This window comes from Mastomys coucha, unplaced genomic scaffold (genome assembly GCF_008632895.1).
Source record: "Mastomys coucha isolate ucsf_1 unplaced genomic scaffold, UCSF_Mcou_1 pScaffold22, whole genome shotgun sequence".
Taxonomy (NCBI): domain Eukaryota; kingdom Metazoa; phylum Chordata; class Mammalia; order Rodentia; family Muridae; genus Mastomys; species Mastomys coucha.
Window position 1 is genome coordinate 58,810,708 of NW_022196905.1, and position 26,014 is coordinate 58,836,721.

Sequence of the window (26,014 nt, forward strand, 5' to 3'; positions counted from 1 at the left end):
TCATAGTTTAAGGATAGCTGAACTAGGCAAGAGTCTCTCTAGGGGAGAGAATAAAGTTGGGAAATACAATTCAACGGCAGAGCACTTGCCTAGCACATATGAAGCCCAAAACTCAATCACGTTACAACACAAACAATCTCAAGTGTAAAGAAACTTTTACTTAAGGGATCCATGCTGACAATGGCAAAAATTTCAGCTGCAATACTTAACCCCCCCACTCCCAAAGCCTATTGCATGCAATAACTGAACCATGTTATTATACTCTACCAGAACAAACACCACCCTAAGTTCTAATAAAATATTCTCTACAACTCACTTATCTGTGTATATACTCACACACAATAAAAAATAAAATGTATAGCCTACAGAATAATGTAAGCTATATTCTATACTATAAATACAGAGGCTTAAGGGCTGGTGAGATGGTTCACTGGTTAAGAGCACCGACTGCTCTACTGAAGGTCCTGAGTTCAAATCCCAGAAACGACATGGTGGCTCATAACCATCCGTAATGAGATCTGATGCCCTCTTCTGGAGTTTCTGAAGACAGCTACAATGTACTTATATGTAATAAGTAAATAAATCTTTAAAAAAATATACAGAGGTTTAAAACAAAATTGAAAGACAGAATATCTAAAGGGTTTTAAATGTTTTTCCTGAAATTTAAAAAAAAAAAAAAATTAGACCCATCTAGCATTTAACGATTAATGTTTCTGTTAAAAGTTGTAGGGAGGTGGGGGGAGGGGGGCTGTCACACAGTTTCCACAACTCTTAGAAGACAGTTCTTTTACAAGTGCTCTCCAAATTACACACTTTACAAAATGTCATCTGTAAAGAACTACTGAGTGTACAATTCTCAATGTGTATGTCTTGTGTGTGTGGCAGAGGAAATGAGTTGGAAGAATATAGATATTTAGCTTGATACAAAACAACACAAAACAAAAATCTGAGTGCCTGGTTCTCAGATTCATGTATCTGAAAAGAAAGAAAAGCATACAGGAAAAACACATGAAAGAAACCTTAAAAAATTATTCCAGGCCAAGCTTGGTGATGCACACCTTTAATCCCAGTGCTTGGGAGGCAGAAGTACAGGCAGAATCTACATAGTGAGTTCTAGACCAGCTTCACAGTGAGATCCTGTCTCAAAAACAAATTATTTCAAAGATATCACCAGTTCAAATCAGTAAACCCAAAGACTTTCCCTTCCAGCTAGATGTAGTAATAAGACAATGATTTGCCCAGTATTTGAAACAACTAAAAACCAAGCAAAATATAGAAACAATCCTGTTCCGATACTGGGTATCAAGCACACACTGATGAGAGGAAAATCAACAGCTTATAACTTCCATAGTCAGCCCTAGTGGACCCTGATAGTTCTCCCCAGAGTCCACACAGAATAAAGTTTGTAGAGCTGAGTATCAGTGGGCAAAGAACTACTGATAAACAAAATCAAAGAATCACGGGCCTAATGATCAGCTTATGCATGTGGGAAAGTTCCTTGCAAATAGAGAATGAATAATCTTTGGACTTCTTATGAGAGTTTGGAAGAGTAATCAAAGGGATAAGCCCAGGGTCTAGAAAATCAAGGAGCCCCAAGCATAAAATCAAAACCAAACCAAAGCCATAAAAAAAGTTCTGCAATACATCATAATCAAGTTTCCTGAAATGAATTAACAAAAAGGCTTCAAAGTATAGAGTAAATTTTGTGCGGATTAGGTTATAGAAAGAACAAAATCACTGGGTAGTAGTGGCGCACACCTTTAATCCCAGCACTGGGGAGGCAGAGGTGTAGGGAGCCAGCATTCGCCATGGCAAGATGGCACCTACTTCCGCTGTTAACTCCGAGTAAACAACTGTTTGCGCATGTGCGTAGAAAATTGTTTGCGCATGTGCCTAGAGTGAAAAGACGCCATGTCACGGCCCATTCTGGGGCATTACGTAGGGTAATGAGCGGACAGCCAATCATGGGCAGACACGCCACGCTGTGGTGTATATAAGCAGTGTGGATTTTGGGCTTGATCTCTTTTTCCTTCTGGGAGAGGGCAGTAAACGTCGCTGCAGAAGGAACCTAGTGTGTCCGCGTGTCTTCTTCCAGGCGAGACGACTGCGCGGGCTACACAGAGGCAGGTGTGTTTCTGAGTTCAAGGCTACAGAGTGAGTTCCAGGACAGCCAGGGCTATACAGAGAAACCTTGTCTCAACAACTATTCCCCCGCCCCCCAAAAAAACAAAATCAGTATTTTCACAAATTGTTGAGGCTAGTAACCATAAATTTCAAAACAGAAGCTTATGAAATGTTGGTACAATACAAACAGTGGTTACAAATTGTTCATTTTAATTAATTTATTTTTGGTATTTATGAGTTGGTCTATGTGTACAGTTGTGTGTACAAGTACTCATTTAAGCATGTGTAAAACATGGGACTAACTCTACTGTAAATCCTCACAAGCCACCAACTATTTACAGGGGAGGGTCTCGTTATGACTCACCAAGTAAGCTGTCTGGCTAGAGAACCCCAAAGTCTGTCTTTTTTTAGCCAGCATTGAGATTACTAGCATGTGCTATTGAACCTCACTTTTCCGTGGCTCAAACTCAGTTCTTCATGCTTGTAAAGCAAGAACTTTACCAACTGAGTAATCTCCCCATCCACTATTCCTATATGCCACATGGATGATGTTCCTTCTACCCATGAACACATGGACTCATCCTTTATTCTGGGTTTACCTATACATCTACAAAAACACTCTTTCATAAGCAACCCCACAAAACCATGTGCTGAAAGATTTCTTTTGGATATAATTAATTAATAAAATCATCTGCTTCTTCCTGCTTGTCTTAATATGGCAGATAATTCAAAATTAATATAAGACATTTACATACAATACAATACTTTAATACACATTTCATAGATGTTTGGTATAAACAATAAAACTACTATATGGAAATCAGTTTGGACTCTCCCAACCACTAACTATAATGATTTTCCACCAGTTTCTCTATTCTATGAAAAGCTGACTTAAGTAATGTTTATGACTTTAAAGAGTCAGGGATATAGTTCAATGATAGAGCATTTGCCTAGTATCTAGCGAGTCCAAGTCCCTGGATTCCATCTCAATAGTTTCACAATACAAATATTACTTACATACAAGTATATATTCATACATGCATACATACCTAATTTCAAAAACAGCAAACATATCAAAGTCAGCAAGTGAATGGACTAATCTGTTCTGCTCTACAGTGCTTCACTGTTTCAGGTCTTATGACTTTTACACAAGAATGCTAATGCTTATACCAACTGTTTCTCCCAAACAAGGGGTGAGATACCCCTTCTGAGTTATTGGTTAGGGAAGCCCTAGGGCCATGTCCAACAACAGAGTATTTCCACTGCTCCTGATTGCCCACTATAACTAGATGGTAAGACTCTACCACCGAATATACCTTGGTTGAAGGGCAAAAAGAAGTCATGTGAAAACTTCTCTCCTCATAGCTACCTTTCATAGTGCTACTATGCAGTATGCAGAGTTGGGAGAGAAAAGTCACCAGTGATATTATACAGTGTTGAGTCCTTGAATGCTACATAACTGACAATACCCAAGAGTGCAATAGTGTCATGAAAATTATGAGGGTAGTCAACTGCTTTTTGGTTGGATCTGAGGCCTGTTCCAAGGAGAGAATAATGTCCAGTATAATAAATCTGGTTGAAAGCACATGGCTCCAAAATTCATAACCCCTGAGGATGATAGGTGTTAAGAACCCACTCTTGTTGTTTTCCTAAATGGATGTGTGGTCAAACTGTGGCCTCTGCTTTTATGTTTCTATCCACAGATCAATGCTGCTCTAAACCTTGGCCAGAGAAGCTTCTAAATTAGGCAGCAGTTAATACAGATTCATAACTAGTCAAAGTACTGAGAATAAGTGATGGTTGCATGCCCAGTTCTAAGTGAAATACCTATAGCATTTATTGCCCTCCTAAACCAAGACTTGAGGAACATCAAGGAAGGATAGAAAGCATGTAGGGAGGGAGAGGGGCACACGGGGGTGGGGATGGGGGGTTGTACTGTGGAAGTTATCTTCTGAACATGGCATGCCCACTGATGAACTATGGTTTAATGCTCTATGGTTACCTATACAAAATTCAGTCAACAGTAAGATTCAATATTCCAGCAGGAAGGACTACAGGACTCAGAGTATTACTGGGGTTAGGGTGAGGGGTGTGAAAAAGGACATAGGGTGGGTATCCTAAGGGTAAATATGACCTGTGTATGTGAAATTGTAAAATTAAAATTAAATCTTAAAAAACTCCAGGGCCGGCAAGATGGCTCAGCAGATAAGAGCACTGACTGCTCTTCCGAAGGTCCTGAGTTTAGATCCCAGCAATCACAGGGTGGCTCACAACCACGTGGTGGCTCACAACCACCGGTAATGAGATGGGATGCCCTCTTCTGGTGCGTCTGAAGACAGCTGCAGTAAATTATGCCGGAGAGATCAAGGCCAGAGCAAGAGGGCTGACAGAGGTCCTGAGTTCAACAGCAGCCACACACATGATGGCTCATGGCCATCTGTACAGCTACAATGTACTCATACACATAAAATAAATAAATCTTTTAAAAAAAACTCCAAGGACTCTAATTTATTTAATTCTTTTAATATTATATAGCCTGAAATATACAAAAAGACTCGGAAAGTGCAACTAATTAATCTATACCATAAATTTAAAGAAGCAATGTAAAAAACCTAAAAAATAAATAAAAGAAAACAAAAACAAAACAAAAAAAAAAGAAGCAATGTAAAGCTCAATCCAAATAATCCCATCACTCAGGAGGCTAACAGAAGACTGCTGCAAATTTAAGTCCAGCCTAGTACTTAAAGTTCCATTCCCTGAGTTATAAATAGGACCTACCTAAGGGAAATAATTAAATAATTAATTAAAACAATGGCAGGGACAGTTCTCAAACAACAGGGTTTCTTTATTTACCACTTTGCAATCAATTCTCTATAAATATAGGGAGTTTTATATATTGAGTAATGACATATTAATACATATAGTAAGAAAAAAAATAAAGCTTAAAAAAACTTACTTGATTACCGAGAAGAGAGTCCTAAAAAGCTGAATAAAAATTTCATTGCAATCTTCCAATTCAAAGCAGATGTTATATGATTTAACCCAAGCTAAATTCTTAAATCAATAAATAAAAATAATTGGTTAATCACATATATGTAGAACTGTTAAACAAAAGCACACTTGTAAAATTTCATTTTTACAACTAGGATTCTTTAAAGTAAAATCTACAAAGATTCAATGTACCCAATTACAAGTCATTTTAATCTTTAAATACATAGCTGGTGGCATCAACTTTCATGTTGAAAAGTACTAAATATTTAGGAATTTATATATATACATATATATATACACACACACACACACACACACACACACATATATATATATATATAAAAATAAACTTCAGGAGCAGTAAAATTCATTTATAATCAGAAATAAAAATAAAATGTTTAATTATTTTTTTCAGAAATTATATTTTTAACTTTTTAAGATACTAGGAAACAGATTACTTTCCTTATGAAACATGAAACAAGACAGTTTATTAATAAGTAAGTTATGTATAAAAGTTTCACTTTACATTATAGTTATAAAAATGGAATTATATTTGTTAAATAAAATATTTTTACCTCTAATAAATAAAAATATCTATTAAACTGTGGACTCTTTGTATCCTCCAAACCTTTTAATTGTCTGGTAATAAAGAGAAATATGTCCTGTTAAATAAAAAAAATGAAAAATATATTAACTTAGACATTATTACTTGTCACATTTGTAATATCGGCATTTACATAGAGGCATAGATATAAAAAAGTAATTATAAACTACAATCAAGAACATTCACTTTTATTTGAATGCTGTGAGACTGCCTATTCCATTATTTTAAATGGCTGAAAAAGATTAGCACAAACAAAATATCCTTTGGAAGTAACACTAAAGACTGGTGCTTCTACCACACACTTTAGGGCTTCTCACTTAAGAATACTATCCTACTACACTCCTGTCTATAATAGAGCTTCTGATCACTCACTATCTGTGCTTTCATCGTGGCAAACTACTTTCTCCATTTTTAATTAACTTAATGAGTCTTTTCATTGCTACACCTGACGTGTAAGCAAGTAGCTTTCAGCCCATAGTTTTGAATTTATGTGTGACAACAAAGTTGTATTGAACAAACCCAAGGTGTTGACCTGAGAGCTGATGTTGGTGCTTTATTCCTTACTTTTTTTTTAAGGTATTTTCATTGAAAATAGCATTAGTATGGTACAAAATGACTTGTTTTATTGTGATCTTCCTTACAGTGGAAACTGGAAATGTATTTTGTGTTTTCCCTTATATACATACTCAGGATAAAGTTTATTCTATGAACCAGGCAGTAAGAAATGAACAAAAGTAGCCACAAATAAAACAATGTTATTATAAAAGTGGTCATTATTAAAATAAGTATGACTTAAATATAAACACTAAGACACTACTCCAGTTGCTGAGGCATCCAAGGTAGCCAACGGATGACTGACAAGCAGATGGCATACATCTCAAGAGGAATAAAGAATGACAGTGAACCTCATTATAGTCCTCAAACACTATATACACTGAAACTTTATGGGATGTTACTTCTGGACTTTCCCACTTGGTATTCTTGAGCACAGTTGATCACAAATGATTGAAGAATGGAAAGAGAAACCAAACGGATGGAAGGGCGATACTGACTGTATTTAAAAGGAGAGATGGCTCAGCATTTGTGTTCTTTCTGGAGAACCTGAGTTTAATTCCCAGCACCTACATCTGATGGCTCACAACCACTTGCAACTCATTTCAGAATATTCAACACCCTCTTCTTATCTCTGCAAGAATCTAAGTATGCAATGCACATGAACTCATACAGGCACACACATATTCATAAATAATAAAACTTTTAAAAAGTCACTCCAAGGTTTCAATTTCCCTAATAATTACTGAAAAATAATAAATAAAATCAGTACAATAAATCACTTTAAAAATAATTTTAACTGTTTTAAACAAAGACAGAACCACCAAAATAAGCAATTTTAGATATTTAATATTCGGTGTTTAATAACCTGAAAAGGAGACATTATATGAGTGGGTAATCCTAGAGTACTACTGTTTTGCAAACGATCATGAAGACATTCTTCATCTTTTCTATCTATCTAGCTGGACTTCTGATAGTCTATCCGGAGGGTTAAATAGGAACAGATGAGGACAAGCTCCCTTTCAAAGCCTCATTGTGTACCAGTCATTTCTGTAGATGATAAATAATTAAATAAAACCTAGGATCAAAATCCATATTCATATGACAAAAATAAAGTTATTTTACTTACCTTAAGTTTATCATGGGAAGTATATGGAGCTTCTGGGGCATAGATTCGAAATATATCAGCCAAACAACATGCTACAAGAAGGCGCACATCTTTATTAGGGTTCCTGAGAAAGAATTCAGATGCAAGATGCAAGGCTAGTGGGAGATACTGCTGCTTTTCATCTTCTGAATCCTGATCCATATCCATAAAAGTTTTCACTACCATCTGTAAAAAACATAATATCAACCTGTAATACTCAGCGATCAGTTAAGAGACACCCCTCCTCCCCTTCATTCTGTAATCTGGGAAAAGGGGGCTGGAGTTGTGTAGGTTAATGGTAGAATACAAAAAGTCTTGGGTTCACTTCCGACCACCACAAGCATGCACCCACCCACCTACCCACATACCCTGAAAAAAAAAAAGTATAGTCATAAAATGCATGGTCACAAAAACAACAACAAAAAGTACCAACCTGTAGATTACCCAAACACCTTATCTGTATTTACAACAGATTTTCTTAAAAAGAACATAAAAACTTGTACTAGTGATTGTACTGGCATTTACTTAGATGGGATCTTGCTAAGTTGTTAGCGCACTCCCCCCAGATTCTTTGGATTCTCATGCAGTTGAAGCTAGAGGTATATGTCCACATGCTTGGCTTTCATTATTCATATGTAACTTAACTACAAAGGCTTTGATCCCATATACTCAACTGATATGACATTTAGCATCTTTTATATCATTTTTACTTTATAATCAAAGTTGCATTATACAGGCCTCTTAAACCTACTTCATTTGAAAATTTATTGGCCTTTGTATAATAAAAACTCATATTTAAATGTTTCATGTAATTGTATTTCTGATAGAAAACTTTGGTTGTAAATATCTTATGCTGAGTTTAAGACCAACTTGAACTACAGAGCTAGCTGCAAGCCAGTTTGAGATACAAAGCAAAACTCAATCTTATTTCTACTTCTCAAAGCATACATGAAAGGAATATACTTTTCATCTATTACTATCTTACAAACCCACCTTCAATGAAGCACCTTGAAACAATAATTATGTATTTATCACAGTTAATATTGGGGACATGGCTTAAACCAAGCTTGGATTTCTCAAAAGGTTTAACTATGACAGAGATATTATCTGAAGCCTTGAGTGAGTCTGCAGGGTATTTCAGTAGTAGCTCATATTTATGGTGGCTCTAATTTGCACTACTGTGTGAAAAGAATGAGGTTCTCTCTATGGCCTCTCTAAGTAGCTACAAATTAAGCAAGTGCCATAACTTCTGCAATGTCCTCACAGTTACTGAGGTCAGACCTACTCTGTGTTAGAAAGGATTTCACAAGGGATATAAGAAAACAGATACCATTTGAGGCAACCTTGAAGACTACTATGATGTATTGGCTACTTTACACTAACTAGAAACAAAACTAGGCTCATCCAGGAAGTCTTTATAATTTCTTTTGCTTTTAAATTTTATTATTTTACTTTTTTCGAGACAAAGTTTTTCTATATAGCCCTGGCTGTCCTGGACTCACTCTGTACACCAGGCTGGCCTCAAACTCAGAAATCTGCCTGTCTCTGCCTCCCAAGTGCTGGGATTAAAGGCGTGCACCACCACTGCCCAGCTCAAAATTTATTTTTTTGTGTGTATTAGTGTTTGACCACATGTGTCTTTGCTGCTCTTGGAGGCCAGAAGAGGGCACTGGATCCCCAGAAACTGCAGTTACAGGTGATTGTGAGCTGCCACATGGGTGCTGGGAACTAACCTAGGTCTTTAGCAAGAACAGCCAGTTTTCTTAACTTAAATCATCTCTCCAACCCAAGGAACAAAATCCTAATTTAAAAATGTCCCCAAAGGATTGGCCTATAATAAGCAAATCTGTAGGGCATTTTTCTGATTGATATGGAGGTACCCAGCTCCCTAGGGATGGTGATGCCAACCCTGGGAAGGTAGTCTTAGACAATATAAGAGAGCAGGATGAATGTAGATGCAGTCAAACTCCCTGCATTTGCCTCCTCAAGAGGCCATGTGACAACTGAGTAAGCCAGGAATAAGTACCCCTCCATGATCCTGGCTTCAGTTCTTGCCCTGACATCCCTTTGATGGTCGACTATGATATGGAACTGGGTGTAACCTTCCTTCCCAAGTTGGTTCTGGTTATGGTGTTTGATCACAGCAATAGAAACCCTAAAAAATAAACAATCCCTCCTCATCTTTAAATCTAATGTAGTTCTTTCTTTCCTACAGTGACTGGCTCTGGGTATGCCCATATAACATATTTTGACTAGAGAGACATTAGACATTAGCTGGTAAGTACTAGCATACTGAGGCTGCAATGTTCCTTATGGAAACCCAACTCCCATAATGTTATCAAGTATCTCTGCTAAATGGACAAGCTATATGTAGTACCTGGGAAAGAGACCTCAAAAAATCATTTACAAAAAAACAGGGTGACCTAGATGCCCATCTAAAGTTAACCTTCAAGACAGCATTCTATTCGGTCCCTGTGGTTTATGTATCTGTACCATAGTTTTTACTTCTGAATTTTCTTTCTTCCTTTCTTTTTCCCTAAGTGAGTGGGTGTGCTGCACACAGAACAGAAAGGCTCAACAAATTTTGAAGCAGCTGAACAGATACCTCAAAGCCATAGTGCTATGGTTAAAGGTCTGCATCATATCAGACCTGGGTTCAATTTATTAACCTCCTTCCTATATGGCTTTTTTTACTCTGTTCTAAGAACTCTTTGCCTAATCAAGTTGCAAAGATTTTCTTATAAGTTGCAAAGATTTTCTTATAAGTTTCTTAATTAAGCTCTATAATTTTAGGCTGGACATTAATATCTACAACTCTCATGGGGTTAATTTTTAAAATTTTGCTGAAAGTTTTGAATCAAGCACCATGGCAACATTGCTAAACACACCACCACAGCCTCCACCAATATACATATTCTTTCTCTCTTGAGTTGTTTTAGCTTTTTTATCTGTTTTGTTTTGTTTAAAAAGATTGATGGAAAGAAAAAAGATTGATGGAAACATGGTATGTATGATTATTTTTCTAGACTTATTATATTCCTGTGGTTTTTGTTTCTGTACAACAGTTCTAATTACTATAAATTTGGGGGGTTACCCTTTGTTTCATGTGTGTGGGTATGCTATACATAAATGTTTGGAAGTTTTCAATGAGGTGCGCATGTGTGTGAGTACACATGTACATGGAGATGTGCATACATACATGCACACATGTATTAGTCAAAGGTTGACACTGAAAATCATCCTTAATAGATTTTCTACCTTATTCATTGAGGCAGGGTCTCAAACCCAGAGCTTACTGGGATATGGGTAGACTTGCTAGCCAGCTTGCTTTGGTGACGCTAAGCCTCTGCCATCTGAAGTTGGAATTACACGCCAGCTGCAATGCTCACCTGACATTTACATAAGGTCTAGGGATCCAAATTTCCAGTCTTCACATTTGCCCAGCAAGTGCTTTAACCACTGAGCATTTTCCTAGCTCTGATTACTATAGTTTTACAGGGAATTTTGAAAGCAAGTAGTAGGTGAGTGATCAGGAGGCAAAGGTAGAGGCAGGCAGAGAAGTCCGGTGTACATTGAGGTACAGGACAGCTAGGGCTACACAGAGAAATCCTATCTAGAAAGCAGGAAGGGGGGAGGGGGAGAAAAGGGAGAAGAGGAGGGGAAAGAGGGAAAAGAAGAGGGGAAAGAGGGCAAAGGGGAAAAGGAGGGAGAGGAAGAGGAGGAAGGAGAGGAGGAGAGAGGAGATGGGAGGAGGGGGAAGAAGAGAAGGAGGGAGGAGAGGAGGAGGAAGAAGAGGAGGAGGAGGAGGAAGAGGAGGAGGAGGAGGAGGAAGAAAAATACCTCAAGCAGGAAAGAAAATACAGTAAAAACCCAGATATAAAAGAAACACAGCTGGGTGTGGTGGCCTTTAATCCCAGCACTTGGGAGGCAGTAGCAGGCATAGCACAAGGCCTGCCCGGTCTACATAGTAAGTGACAGCCAGGTAAAGAGATCCTGCCTCAACCTCCCATCCCCAAAAGAAACATACATTGGTGGAAAAAACATAAAAAAGATATTATCACAGATAATTTCAGTATGATGAAGACACAGGTGCAGGAGAGATGGCTTGGAGGTTAGGAGCACTTACTGTTCTTGTAGAGAGTCTGAGTTAGGTTCCTAGCACCCATACTGGTCAACACATAAGCATTTATAAATTCTAGTTCCAGGAAATCCACGGCCCTCTTCTGGCCTCTGCAGGCACCAGAAAAATGGTATACACAGATATATGCATGCAGTAAAACATACACATACATAAGAAAACTTAAAAGATAATGATGAAAATACAGTTGGGGGGGAGGAAAAGAAATGTAGAGAGAATATTCTGTGTGTTGCAAGGATGAATCAACTGTAATAGAAGGTGGGACACATCCAAGAGGGAGAAAGGATTCTGGGAGAAAGCTATATGCAGGGGATTTGCCTGGAATATGGAGAACAGAAGCATGGGAATTGAGCAGAGGTAACCAGCCACATAGTGGCTCACAACTATCTGTAACTCATTTTAGGGACTCCGATGTCCTCTACAAGCCTTGAAAGGCTTTGCACACAAAACATTCTACTCTAATCAATTTTTTGGAATCTCAAAATTGGAAACAACTGCCGGGCAGTGGTGGCGCACACCTTTAATCCCAGCACTTGGGAGGCAGAGGCAGGCAGATTTCTGAGTTCGAGGCCAGCCTGGTCTACAGAGTGAGTTCCAGGACAGCCAGGGCTACACAGAGAAACCCTGTCTCGAAAATAAAAAAAAAAGAAAGAAAGAAAAGAAACAACTACTCATCAAAAAGTAAATGAGAACTGGACATGCTATCATAGTCTACATCTCCAAATCAAGGCTACACAATAGGACTTTATCATGAAACAAATAAACAAATAAAAATCATTCATTCATATGGTATAATCATATAAATGAATATCAGCTGGCAATTAGAAGAATAATGGAGATAATTCCATGTATTAATCTTTAAAATATGATGCAATGACACAGAGAACCGAAAAAGATTAAAGGAGAAAGGGGTAAAACTCCTGGGTGTGACAGGTATTCACCATCATGACTATAGTAGTGATATTAAGAATGACTACACACACACACACACACACACACACACACACACACATTTCTGAATAAATACATACAAAGCTTATCAAGTTGCTGTCATGACATCAATTCTCTGACTCCAAGTAAGTGACTGTCCTGCAACACTCAACAATAACTTTCCAGAGTTAGTGTAGACCTCACAAGTTAAAAGGTAAACTTTTAGGGTTAGAAAGATGGCTCAGCTGTTAAGAGCAACTGACTACTCTTTCAGAGGTCCCAAATTCAATTTCTAGCAACCACATGGTAACTCACAGCCATATGTAACGGGATTTGATTTCCTCTTCTGGTATGCATGAAGCCAGAGCACACATATACATAAAATATGGGAGTAAAGAAACTCTTAAAAGGTAAACTTCTTTACCAGACTACCCTCCACCACTTCAGATGCCAGCCAAGTCTTGTAGGAACACAGTTACTTCTGATAAACCAACTACAAATCTAGGCTTTGCTACAACCCCTTCAGGTTCAATAATTTGCTAGAAAAATAAACTATAAACAATATGTATCATTTACAAGATATAACTCAGAAATAGTCAAACTGAAGGGACAGTGCACTTAAACTGAAAATATATAGGCCTGTATCTGTAATTTTACACCTGGGATTAAGAGATGTAAATTGAAGGATAGCCTGATCTACATAGTGAATTCCCAGCCAGACAGCCAGGTTGTGTCTTAAAAATAAACAAAAGAAGCCAGGCAGTGGTGGTGCATGCCTTTAATCCCAGCACTTGAAAGGCAGAGGCAGGCAGATTTCTGAGTTCGAGGCCAGCCTGGTCTACAGAGTGAGTTCCAGAACAGCCAGAGCTACACAGAGAAACCCTGTCTCGAAAAACCTAAACAAACAAAAAACAAAACAAAACAAAAGAAACACTCTGTAATCTGTGGCAGAATACAATGAGGATTTTGAATATTTCCTTCCAAGTGTTCATGTGTTTTTTTAAAAAAAAAAAATTTGTTTCTCAGAGTGGTGCTAGTAGGCTATTGGGGCCATTCATCTGCTTCTCGGCTGCTATCATGACACTCACCACACCAACTTGGATGGAAGGGTTATTTGGCTTACACTTCCAAGTCACAGTTCATGGGTAAGGAAGTCAGAAACTAAAGCAAGAACAAGAAAGAACGCTGTTTACTGGCTTGCTCAGTTTCTTCCAGACCCCCAACCTCCTTTTCTTTTTTGTAACAAAATCTCATTAAAGCCCTGGCTGGCCTGGAACTCACTATGTCAGCACATGCTGACCTCAAACTCAAAGATCTCCTCTTACTTCTGTCTCCCAAGTACTGGGAGTCTGCTAGCTTTCTGAGAGTCAACTGTCTTGTCCCTAATAATGATCTATCATTTGTTCTATTTGTAAAATGAGTAATCATTAAAGTCTTTTTGGTTGTACATGAAATTAAAACATTGGTTGGTTTCTTTCTCTTTAACTTCTTTTGTTATTAAATAGATTTATGAATGAGAGGATGGTTGAAATGCAAGTAAATAAAATATCCAATAAAAATTTTTTTTCTAAAAAAATAAAATGAGAGGATAGAAAAAAGTTAAGATTCTAGTAGACAAGTACATATAACTCTGAAAAAGAAGGATGGAATTCATTATGGCATAAAACTGTGAGAACATGAGGAAAACCAACACTGAGAAATTCCTTAGAAACAAGATGAAAAGGAGAGACTATCAGTAAGACAGGACAATGGCCAAGAAGCAGAAGCAAAGCTTTCCAACAGCAGGTGTCACGTCCAGTAGCAGCTAGTGGAAAGGAAACTAAGTAGCCAGTTCTTTGAATAGCTCAACAAAATTAACTCTAGCTAAATCAACCAAGAAGAAATGACCAAATTCAGATTCAAATGAAATATATTTCTGACTGTACAAAAATAAAACAGATTATAAAATACCAACAAGTTACATAACAGATCAAATGCATAAGCTCCTAGGAAGTCAAAAACTACTGAAATTAACAAGAGAAACAGAAAATGTGAACAATTGAATGAAAAAACTACACAAGCAAAAACCCAGGTTTCATTATTGCTAAATATTACTTACTGAATGGTTAAAGAGTACTAATTCTACCAAAAAAAAGTAAAGAACAGTTCCAGATCAATTTGAGAAATTAATCTGATTTAAACAAGGCAAGAATATCACAAGAAAATTAGCATCTCTTATAAATATAAATTCAAAAATCTCCAACTGACAAACCAAATTCAGCAACTGTTTGCTAGTTGGTTTTTTTTGTTTGTTTGTTTGTTTTCCTTTTGTTTTGTTTTTCTTCAAGACAGGGTTTCTCTGTGTAGCCCAGGCTGTCTTAGAACTCACTTCGTAGACCAGGCTGGCCTCGAACTCAGAAACTGCCTTCTGAGTACTGGGATTAAAGGCATAAGCCACCACCGCCAAGCTATTGGTTTGGTTAGGTTTTTGTTTTGCTTTTTTTTTTTGTCACCTTGATACAAGCTAGAGTCATCTAGGAAGAAAGAACCTCAATGGGGAAAATGCCTCTATCAAATTGGCCTGTAGGGCAAATGGGGGGGGGGGCATTTTCTTGAATGATGAATGATTTGGTAAGGTCTAGCCCACTGTAAGGAAGTCCTCAGGACAAGAGGTCTTAAGTTGTATAAGTAGAGAAAGCGGAGATCAAGGCATACTAGCGCATGCCTTTGATCCCTGGGAGATAGAGACAAACAGATCTGAGTTCCAAGCCAGCCTAGCCTACATAGTAAGTTCCAGGACAAAATTACATACTGAGATCCTGAACCATGACGTGCAAGACATTGAGCAGCTCTGTTCTACTGTCTCTGCTTCAGGATCCTCCCCTACGTGAGTTAACACTGTCTTGGCTTCCCTCAATGATGAACATGCAAGCCAAATAAACTTGTTCTCCCCAAGCTGGTTTTGGTCATGGAGTTTACCACAGCAATAGAAAGCAAACCAGAATACAAGTATATATAAAATTATTTACTATGACCAATTAGGATTTATATCAGGAATGCAAGGTTGGTTTACTATCTGAACATCAAGCAACATATTATTACAATATAAAACAAAATCATGCAAAGATGCAGAAAAAGTATTTCACAAAACATAAAACTTATTGATGAAAACAAAAATACTCATACTCAGTAAGTATAAGGGCGAAGATGTTTCCTTTATGGGATTCTGTGAGAGAAGAATCAAAGAAAAAACATGAGAAACTATGTTCTAAGGAATAGATTGGAATCAACATCGAAGTGACAAGACAGCTAAAAGACTTGGGAACCAGAAACCTAAGAAATGCAGGAAGCAGTCTGTAAATTATTCCTCCAATTCTGTCTATCAACCCAGGGTGAGGGGCTGAAGACAAAAACAAAACCTAAGACTTGCAGCTCTGTGTCAACAAACTGAGTCTTAACTACCAGAGCGACCCACACTTCTCAGAAGCCTTAAATCCAGTGCAGAGATGTTATATGTGTGACAGCAATTCCTCTTGCAATGACAGACTAGCACTGGACAAAAGAAATCAACTTACTGCTGCCCCTACAGCTCAGAATGTGCCAGCTCAGCACCATCATAGAGGGGACCTTCTGTTTTTGCTTTAATTTGTTTTTGAGGACTGAACTATTCTAGAAACCTAGAAACAAGTCAGGGAGCCTAAGGACATCAGGCCACAATGTACAGAAGAAGAAAGACCACAGAGGCAGCTATGAAGAGGGAAAGGGTTGGCTGAGGGCCTACTGAGAAACTGGAACCAGCAGAGAGCTCAGGCTATGAAGCTTAGATTATTGGTGATCCTGCCCTTGGAATGAAAGAGTAAATCCCCTGTGCTCTGAGCCATGTCCAAAAGACTACCCAGCATCTGGCACTACCTCATTACCAAGTACAGTTGGCTGCAAGGCAAAACTAAGACCCTAAGCCCAAAATTGGTGTATCTGGATCCCTTAATAGGATGGCTTACAGCTACACAAAGTCTGAAAGCACCAGACCAGCAGAATGAGTGGTTTCCTCAGATCTGCTCCTGTGTAAAGCTCAATGCTGTCTGCTTCCAACCCTCATATGTACTCAGAGGACATCCTTCAACTTGGATATCTGCTGCCCCAACCCACCTGTCCCCACCCCTACCCATGAACAAGCTAGTAGACCTCATGAAAACCTGACCAGCACATAAGCCAATAAAGCCTATAGCTTGTTGGGACAAGAAGTGGCAAAGAAATTTCTAAAGTTAATATAGTCCCTAAAGACTATAACAAAAAAGTGCATAGGCATTGTACTGATTTTCTTCTTCCTTTTTTAGTCAAGTTGACACTACCTAAAGTCACCTGGGAAGAGAGAAATTCTATCAAAGAATTTTCATCATTTGATTAGCCTATGGGATGTTTTCTCAGGTCTTTATTAATGTAGGAGGGCACAGCCCACTGTGCCCATTTCTAGGCAGCCGAGCCAACCAAGAGAAGCAAACCAGTAAGCAGCATTCTTCTGTGATTTTTCAGCCTCCACTTGGGCTTGAGATTGTACCCTAACTTTCCTCAGTGATGAATTGTGATCAGGCTATGTGAGACAAATAACCCTTTTCTTCCCCAAGTTGCTTTTGGTCAATGGTGTTTATCAGAGTACCAAAAGCAATATAGTAAAGTAGCAGCACTAATTTAAAAAAAAAAAAAAGCTGGGTGTGGTGATGGTGCACACTTTTAATCCCAGCACTTGGGAGGTAAAGATAGAAGAACTAGCAGTTCAGGTCACTCCTGGTTAAACAGGTAAAAGACCAGTTTGCACTAAAAAACCCTGCATGAAGCAGGGGCTGAAGAGAGTAATTATGAGTACCTGTTGCTCTTATTCATTTTTTTTTATTTTATATTTTTTTGTTGTTTTTTTGAGACAGGGTTTCTCTGTGTAGCCCTGGCTGTCCTGGAACTCACTCTGTAGACCAGGCTGTCCTCGAACTCAGAAATCTGCCTGCCTCTGCCTCCCAAGTACTGGGATTAAAAGTGTGTGCCATCACCGCCCAGCACCTGTTCCTCTTATAAGATTTGGATCCCAACACCCAAGTGGTAGCTCACAAGCATTTTTTTTTCCCGTGGTTTTTCGAGACAGGGTTTCTCTGTATAGCCCTGGCTGTCCTGGAACTCACTCTGTAGACCAGGCTGGCCTCAAACTCAGAGATCCACCTGCCTCTGTCTCCCAAGTGCTGGGACTATAAAGGCGTGCGCCACCACCTCCTGGCGCTCACAAGTGCAACTCCAATTCCACAACTCCAATTCCAGGGGATGAAAAGCCCTTGTCTGACCTCAGGGGACATCAAGCACACATGTGGTGCATATACATAGTAAACAAAACATTCAAGCACATAAAATTTTAAAAATATATTTAAAAGAAAAAGAAGAGAAAGAAAAAAATCCTAAAAATAGGAGTCATTAAGATGGATTAGTAGGTAAAAGCATATGCTGCCAAGCTGGGGACATGAGTTTGATCTCTGGGATCAATGTGGAAAAGGGGGAGAAAAAGACTCCCACAAGTTGTCCTAACCATTCATGAGCACATACCTTAAAAATTCAAAACATAAAAATTAAAAAAAAAAAAATCCTACAAATCCTACAAATAAACCTAATGAAAAAAGTGAAAGACTTCAACAATAAAAACTATAAAACTCACCAGGCAGTGGTGGCTCATTCCTTTAACCCCAGCACTTGGGAGGCAGAGACAGGTAGATTTCTGAGTTCAAGGCCAGCCTGGTCTACAGAGTGAGTTCCAGGACAACCAGGGCTATACAGAGAAACCCTGTCTTAAAAAACCAAAACTAAAAAAACTATGAAACTCTGAAGAAAAACATTTGAGAAAACACTGTAAGACTAAAGGACTTTTCATGCTTAGGAATCAGCAGAATTAATGCTATGAAACAGTCATGTTACTCAAAGTGATGTACATATTCAATGCAATGCCAAAACTCTTATGAAACCATAAAATACTCTGAAGAGCCAAAGCACATCTAAGAAAAAAAAAATTGTGGATGTACCCTTGGTTTTAAATTATACTTCAAAACCACAAACAAGGGCTGGAGAGATGGCTCAGTGGTTAAGAGCACCGACTGCTCTTCTGAAGGTCCTGAGTTCAAATCCCAGCAACCACATGGTGGCTCACAACCATCTGTAACAAGATCTGATGTCCTCTTCTGGAGTGTCTGAAGAGAGCTACAGTGTACTTACATATAATAAATAAATAAATCTTTAAAAAAAAAAACCCACAAACAAAAAGCAGTTCACTGATACAAAATAGATATAACCATTGGAACAGAACAGAGGAGCCAAACATATACCAGTCCACTGACAGTGACCTAATTCTTGATTTTTCACAATGATGCCAAAAGTATACACTGAAGAAAAAAGATCTTTCTGTATATGCCTTTAACTCCAGTACACCAGAGGCAGAGGCAGGAAGATCTCTACAGAGAGAATCCCTTGTGCAATGAGTTAAAAGTCAGCCTGGTTCTTTTTTTGTTTGTTTGTTTTTTGAGACAGGGTTTCTCTGTATAGGTAGCCCTGACTGTCTTGGAATTCACTCTGTAGACCAGGCTATCTGGGAACTCAGAAATCTACCTGCCTCTGCCTGCCAAGTGCTGGGATTAAAGGCATGCGCTACCACTGCTGGTCAGCCTGGTTCTTGAGTTCTGGACCAGCAACAGTATACAGTGATAACCTGTCTCAAACAAACCAAGCCAAAAAACAAAACCAACCAACCAAACAAAGACCTTAATACTCTCCCAATCTACAGATTCAATAGTCATCATCAGAACCTGAGCCAGAGTCCGAAGAAGCTGACACACTGACCATATGACTGGGAGGGGCAGACTCAGGAAAGACAAAGAATCCTGGCAAAAGAGAAAAGTACAAGGACTCAACTAATTTCAAAACATATTACAAAGCAACAACAATTAAGACAGTGTGGTATGATTCAAAAACATAGAAAGCAATGGAAATGAATGAGAATTCTTTCAATAGAAAATAATTTTCTTTTTTTAAAAGATGTACTTATTTGTTTATTTATTTATTTGATGCTGCATTTGTCAAGACTCCATAGCGAGAAATGGTGGTATACTGCTGGTTTCTTGCCTCCTCAGGCAGATTTGGCAGGGTGATGTTTGGAGGGAGTATAAATAGGACTCAATGGACTGTGAGAACAGTTTGGGTTGCTTGTAGAGCTAGCTGCAGCGCTTTGCTGAGAGAGAACTTCTGTTGGCCTTGTTCCTTCCTACTGACTCATGCCAATTCAGTTGAGGCCTGGCTGTTCTAGGTCATGCCACTACTGATTCGTGTTTGCTATCTCAACTCTACCAAACTGGACTGCTGGTGTATCTGTGAAGTGTTTGTAAGTAGATCAAGCTGCCACTGCTAACCTGTGAACTGAACTGCTAATTTCCTGACAACACAGACGGGATTTGCTCCAAAGAACCTTTCTAAACAGGTCCACTTCTCCCATATCCTTTCTTTTCCACTATCTCTGGTGGGTAGTGGGCTAGAAGGGAAGTTAAGTGTTTAAGAACCATCATTAAAAATAGGGTTTGAAAAAAGTTAAAGTTACAGTATGTGATAGTAATCCCAGCACTTGGAAGAAAAGATGTAGAAGCAGTTCAATCTCTGTTGTATGCAGAACAGAGAAACTGAATAGAATTCTTCTCTATAGGAGAAGAGAACTCAAGGAAAGAGATTTTGATCTACATCTTCTATTACTGATAAATATTAAATCCAGAAATAGATACAAATCCTCTGTAAATTTCTAAATACAGACTTCCCAACTGTAAGAATTCAGACTTGCAATTAGTTAGAGATCAAGGACCCAATTAATTTTTGGTGTTCACATCTCTTCACAGAATGACCATGTGCATCAATGTGCTTCAGAAAGATTAAATTCATACTTGTAGTCTTAGCTTAATTATTGAAAGCAACTCTCATTAATTTGTCTCATCAGTGTTCATCTTTATAAAACCTTAGTAGCACCTAGAACTCTCATTTCAAAACTGTTTTACCTTCAGCATTTTTTTTTCTTTTTTGGTTTTTAGACAGGGTTTCTCTGTGTAGCACTGGCTGGCCTGGGACTCACTCTGTAGACCAGGCTCTCCTTGAACTCAGAAATCCGCCTGCCTCTGCCTCCCAAGTGCTGGATTAAAAATGTGCACAACCACTGCCCAGCTACTGCAACCACTACCCAGCTACCTCCAGCATTCTTAACTGCACGATTTTTTTTAAAACTACCTATGAACTCTTCTATTTTTTGTTGTTGTTGTTCTTAGTGAATCTATTTATCTTGAATATAAATTCTAAATCTCCAATCACATTGTGTTGTCAGTCTTGCCTTACTTACTCCCTAACGATGTGGAACTAAATAGCCATTTCAATCATGCTTTAACGTTATCCTAGATCACCACCCTGAAGGTCTTGAGTCCTCAGCCTGGATAGTTTTTACTGTCATATACGTCATGCCAACCAGGGCACTGTGCAATACAGATACTCATTCTACTCCAATCTCCAAAACTAACCTCTTACTTACAGGAACAGAAGGACATATTATGTTTTGGGTTTACTCAGATACCATGTGTCAATTCAGTTCTGTCTTTTAATGAACAGATAACCTAAATTAAATATGCTATTCTTCCTGTGACTGGAAAATAAAGATAGAAACATAAAATTGTGATGTTTAGACATGATAGAAAAGTGTCAGTTCTACTAAAAGCAGACAAAAATCCCCATACTTCAATTCTAAGGCTACTATTTTAATACCTATTGAGCAGGGATGTGTCTTACAATAACTGGCAGCAGAGGAAAGGTCAAGAAAACTAGCAACTTATCGTTGTACAAATTATACTATGAAAACCCTGTACTGCTAAGCATAAAATTTTTTTTCCTTTTTTTTCTCGAGAAAGAAAATTTTAATTGAATAGTTAATTGAAAGGCATGATAGGCACATCTATCAGTTTCAGTATCTGCAGGTCAAGTCACACCCTAGGCAAGACTCTTAAAAAACAAACAACCCTAGGAAACCAAACTAAACAAGAATGTCTAAGTATTAGAATTCATCAGGCTAGAATTTTATTGGTGAGGAACTCTAGGTCTTAGCACCCCATGATCTCTACAATTATCCCACGGTAAACCTCAGTGAGATAGTCCAATGGAATGGCTCATGGTTACAGTCAGGTATGTGACCTCACCCACGAAACAGTAAAGTTCTATTTTTAAACTATAATATATGCTTTGGACTAGTGACAAACTGCTATTTCTATCACTGAACACAGGTCTAAAAACTGAAGGTAGAAATCACTATCATACTTAAGACCATAGTCAATTTTTTTGCTTCCAACTTAACATTTGGTCAGTTAACTTATGGCTTTGGTTTTCAAGAGAAGAATGTATCCAATAACCTTAGAATACAGCATTAGTTCTACACTCTGTAATTGAGATTGTCACCCAACCACTTTGAGCTCCTCAGGCAGACGAAGCAGTTGAGGAGGATTTCACAGTGAAGGTTCAGTTAAATGATCCCAAGTAAGAAAACCAGTTAGCTATGAAAGAAGAGCAAGAGAAAATCTGAACCTGGAAATTAGATGGTCTAGACGTGTTTCCCAAATCCTAAGTGGTATAGAGTCAAGTGGGGTATTTTATTTTTAATTTTTTAAAATATTTGTTGATTTACTTATTTTTATATATGTGTGTACACTGTCATTGACTTCAGACACACCAGAAGAGGGCACTGGATCTCATTACAAATGGTTGTGAGCCACCTTGTGGTTGCTGGGATTTGAACTCAGGACTTCTGGAAGAGTAGTCCTTGCTCTTAACCAGAGACATCTCCCCAGCCCTTGTTATTAATTTTAACACACTTATAAAATAAAAAATAATGCACTTCATCAGATACTATTACACTGGGAAACAACCTGTAAACAGAAAATCAACACCCAATGTATAATACATGGTACTAAAAGCTCATAGGGGCTGGGCAGTGGTGGCGCACGCCTTTAATCCCAGCACTTAGGAGGCAGAGGTAGGTGGATTTCTGAGTTCGAGGCCAGCCTGGTCTACAGAGTGAGCTCCAGGACAACCAGGGCTACACAGAGAAACCCTGTCTCGAAAAACAAACAAACAAACAAGATCATAGGGGCTGGAGAGATGACTCAGTGATAAAGAGCACTTGTTCTTCCATAGAATCTGGGATTGACCCCCTACAAACACAAAGGAGCACACAACTATCTATAAGTCCAGGGCATATCCTCTGCAGGCACCATGCACACACATCAAGTATAGATATATGCAGACAAAACACCTATACACATTAAATAAATATGTAAAATTGTAAAGAAACAAAAAAAGCTCTTGGGTAATGCCAGGTATAGTGGTAGGCATGCCTGTGTGCACACAGGAGTTCATCATTCCAGTGTTATGTGCACATAAATGCATGCACACAAAAAAATGAAATGAATGATGAATTCAAACAACAAACATTAAGAAGGGTAATTTAGACAGAGAAGTGGAATTGATAGTAAACTGTCAGACAACATTAATTAGAGAAGGGGGGAAAATAAGAAATAAACACCTGAAAAGTTAACCATTGAATGTTTCTCAAAAATAACAACCGGGCAGTGGTGTAGTTTATAGTGGTGTAGTGGTATAGTTTATCTATGGATAAACTATATCTATATCTATTATATCTATATATTATATCTATAGATAAACAATAGATATAATAACTGAGTATCCCAAACAAAATAAATACAAAGAAGAAAATCTTGGAAACAATCAGAGAGCAAAGGTCTCCTTCCTCTGTCTCTGTTTTTGCTATGTGTAGCCCAGGCTAGCCTCAAAGCCAAGTGTCCTCAGTTTCTGCTTCCTGAGTGCTGGAATTAATGACATACCCTACCACACTTGGCTGTAACTGCTCTCATTTGAGTAATCTGCAATCCTAAATATTCTGTTAAATAACAACATTAAGTATTTCCAGTTTGCAAATTAATCAAAAAGTAATAAACTAGCATAAAGGTTTAATTTTTGATGAAGCAGAAGTATTAACTGAGATCATATCTAATATGTAAATAAAAATTATTAACTGGGTGTGGTGGTACATCCCTTTAATCTAGCACTTAGTAGGCATAGCCAGGTAAATCTTTGTAAATTTGAGGACACACTGTTCTAGAGAGCAAGTGCCAGGACAGCCAGGGCTATTACATAGAGGAAAAATATCTTGGGGGGAAAAAAAAGAATAATCAGTTTTGGATTGTCACATACCAATGAAAAATAGGTCAGTCTTTATTGACCCTCCTGCTTTAGAAAAGATGAAACAACAGCATAGGGCTCCCACCACATATAAGTAGTAGGTTAATGCAGGATGGTTGCTCAGTTTAAAGCCAGTCCATACTACAGTATCAGACCCTATGTCAAATAAACAAAGCCAAAAAAGCAAAACTCTCTTTAGTAAAATGTCTGAGAACTGCCACTTCTACTTAACTTTTAAATGCTAAAGTGCAGTATTTGTAGCCACAATTTCAAATGAGAAAGAACAGGATGTCAGGAAAAACTGTTGGAAACCTAGAATGTCTGCCTTTACAAGTAAATACGTGAAGACTACTTTTGTTACATTACACTTTTTTCTCTTTTTTTTTTAAAGTTTTTTTTTCGAAACAGGGTTTCTCTATGTAGCCCTGGCTGTCCTGGAACTCACTAAGTAGACCACGCTGGCCTCGAACTCTGAAGTCCACCTGTCTCTGCCTCCCAAGTGCTGGGAGTAAAGGCTACATTTCTTTAAATCACCAGTAAAATAGTAAAATTAATGACTGTGAGTTCCAGGTGACCCTGGGCTACATAATCATTAAAAAAATTAATAATAAAATTAATGAGCCGGGCTGTGGTGACACACACCTTTAATCCCAGCACTTTGGAGGCAGAGGCAGGTGGATTTCTGAGTTCAAGGCCAGCCTGGTCAACAAAGTGAGTTCCAGGATAGCCAGGGCTACACAGAGAAATCCTATCTCAAAAAACAAGAAAGAAAAATTAATGATAGTAATAATAATATATTTTAGACAGCATCATTTAGAAAAGTAAAATGACAATTAACAAAGATATAAAGTTATATCTAAAAAGTATAGAGTTATAAATTATATTTCTAGAGTTCACAATTACTATTTTTTGTATCAAGATCACCCAGAAGCTTACTTAAAATGAAGGTGGAGGGACTGGAGAGATAAGATAGTTCAGTGGTTAAAAACACCTGAGGACCCAGGTTCAATTTCCAGCAGCACCTACATAACAGCTCACAACTGCCTTTAACTCCAGTCCCAGGGATACAATGTCCTCTTCTGACCATATGCACTGCATGCACATGGTACATATACATACATGCAGATAAAATATTGATACATATAAAGTAAAAGCCTAAAACAAAGTAAAAGAGATGAAGAGATGGTTCATGGTTAAAAGCATGTACTGATATGGTAAAGGCCCCAAGTTGCCAAACCAATGTGGCTCACAATCACCTGTGACTCCAGTTCCAGTATTTTTTGGCCTCTGAAGAGCATATGCACTCAAGGATGTCACACAAGATCAATGACACACATTGATCACACATTAACACATGCAAAAAGACAGCACCAGGTGCTACTTAAGAACTCAAAAACTTGAGAACAATCCATCTACTTTAAAGCATGATGCTTATAAAAAGTATTTAAAAACCTTTTTGGAGGACTAGGGATGTACCTCATCAGTTAGGTACACTTGGTGACCTGGGTTTGGTTCCCAGTGCGCATATGGTCACTCAAACCATCAGTAACTCCAGTCCAGGAGATTTCATGCCCCCTTCTGGCTTCTGTAGGTACCAGGCACACCTATGGTACACATATTTACATCCAGGCTAAACACTCATAAACATAAATAAAAATTTTAAAATCTTAGCTTGGTAATGGTGATAAACACAGAACTTGGGAGGCAGAGGTAGACAGATATAGACAAGCCTGGTCTATAGAGTGAATTCCAAAACATTCAGGGCTACACAGAGAAACCCTGTCTTGAAAAATCAAATACATATCAACTTTTAAAAAGAAAAGTCCTCTAATATCCATTTAAAATGCTCACTTTGGCCACATAAGCAAAAACTAATAATATTAAGAGGCCAATTTGGGGCTGGCAAGATGATTCCGTAGGTAAAAGTACTTGCTGTCAGGCCTGAGCATCTGAGGTCAATCTCTGGACTGCTGTTAGGTAGAGAGAACTAACTCCTTCAAGTTGTCCTCTTGACTCACACACTTACAAGGACAATAAATAAATGTCATTTTTAAACTCAGGTGATAACTCCACTTAGTTAGATTTATAGAAAGTATAAACAATATTTAAGTGTATAGTGTTCAGGATTTACCATGTTAAGAAATAGAACCAAAGCTGGGTGGTGGCGCATCTCTCAGTTCAAAGCCAACCTGGTCTACAGAGTGAGTTCCAGGATGGCCAGGGCTACACAGAGAAACCCTGTTTCCAAAAAAAA

General features: G+C 38.1%; 1 protein-coding gene across 6 annotated transcripts in view; it reads right to left on the bottom strand.

The window, feature by feature from the left end:
* Pds5a (PDS5 cohesin associated factor A) overlaps positions 1-26,014 on the bottom strand; it is a 100,710-nt gene that overhangs the window by 61,395 nt on the left and 13,301 nt on the right. For all 6 annotated transcript variants that reach the window (XM_031342454.1, XM_031342459.1, XM_031342457.1 and 3 more), the window contains exons 3-5: positions 7,401-7,604; positions 5,691-5,777; positions 5,081-5,178 (exon numbers count right to left, since the gene is read on the bottom strand). In XM_031342454.1, the coding sequence (XP_031198314.1) occupies positions 5,081-5,178; positions 5,691-5,777; positions 7,401-7,604 (389 nt within the window). The remainder of the gene's footprint in view (positions 1-5,080; positions 5,179-5,690; positions 5,778-7,400; positions 7,605-26,014) is intronic.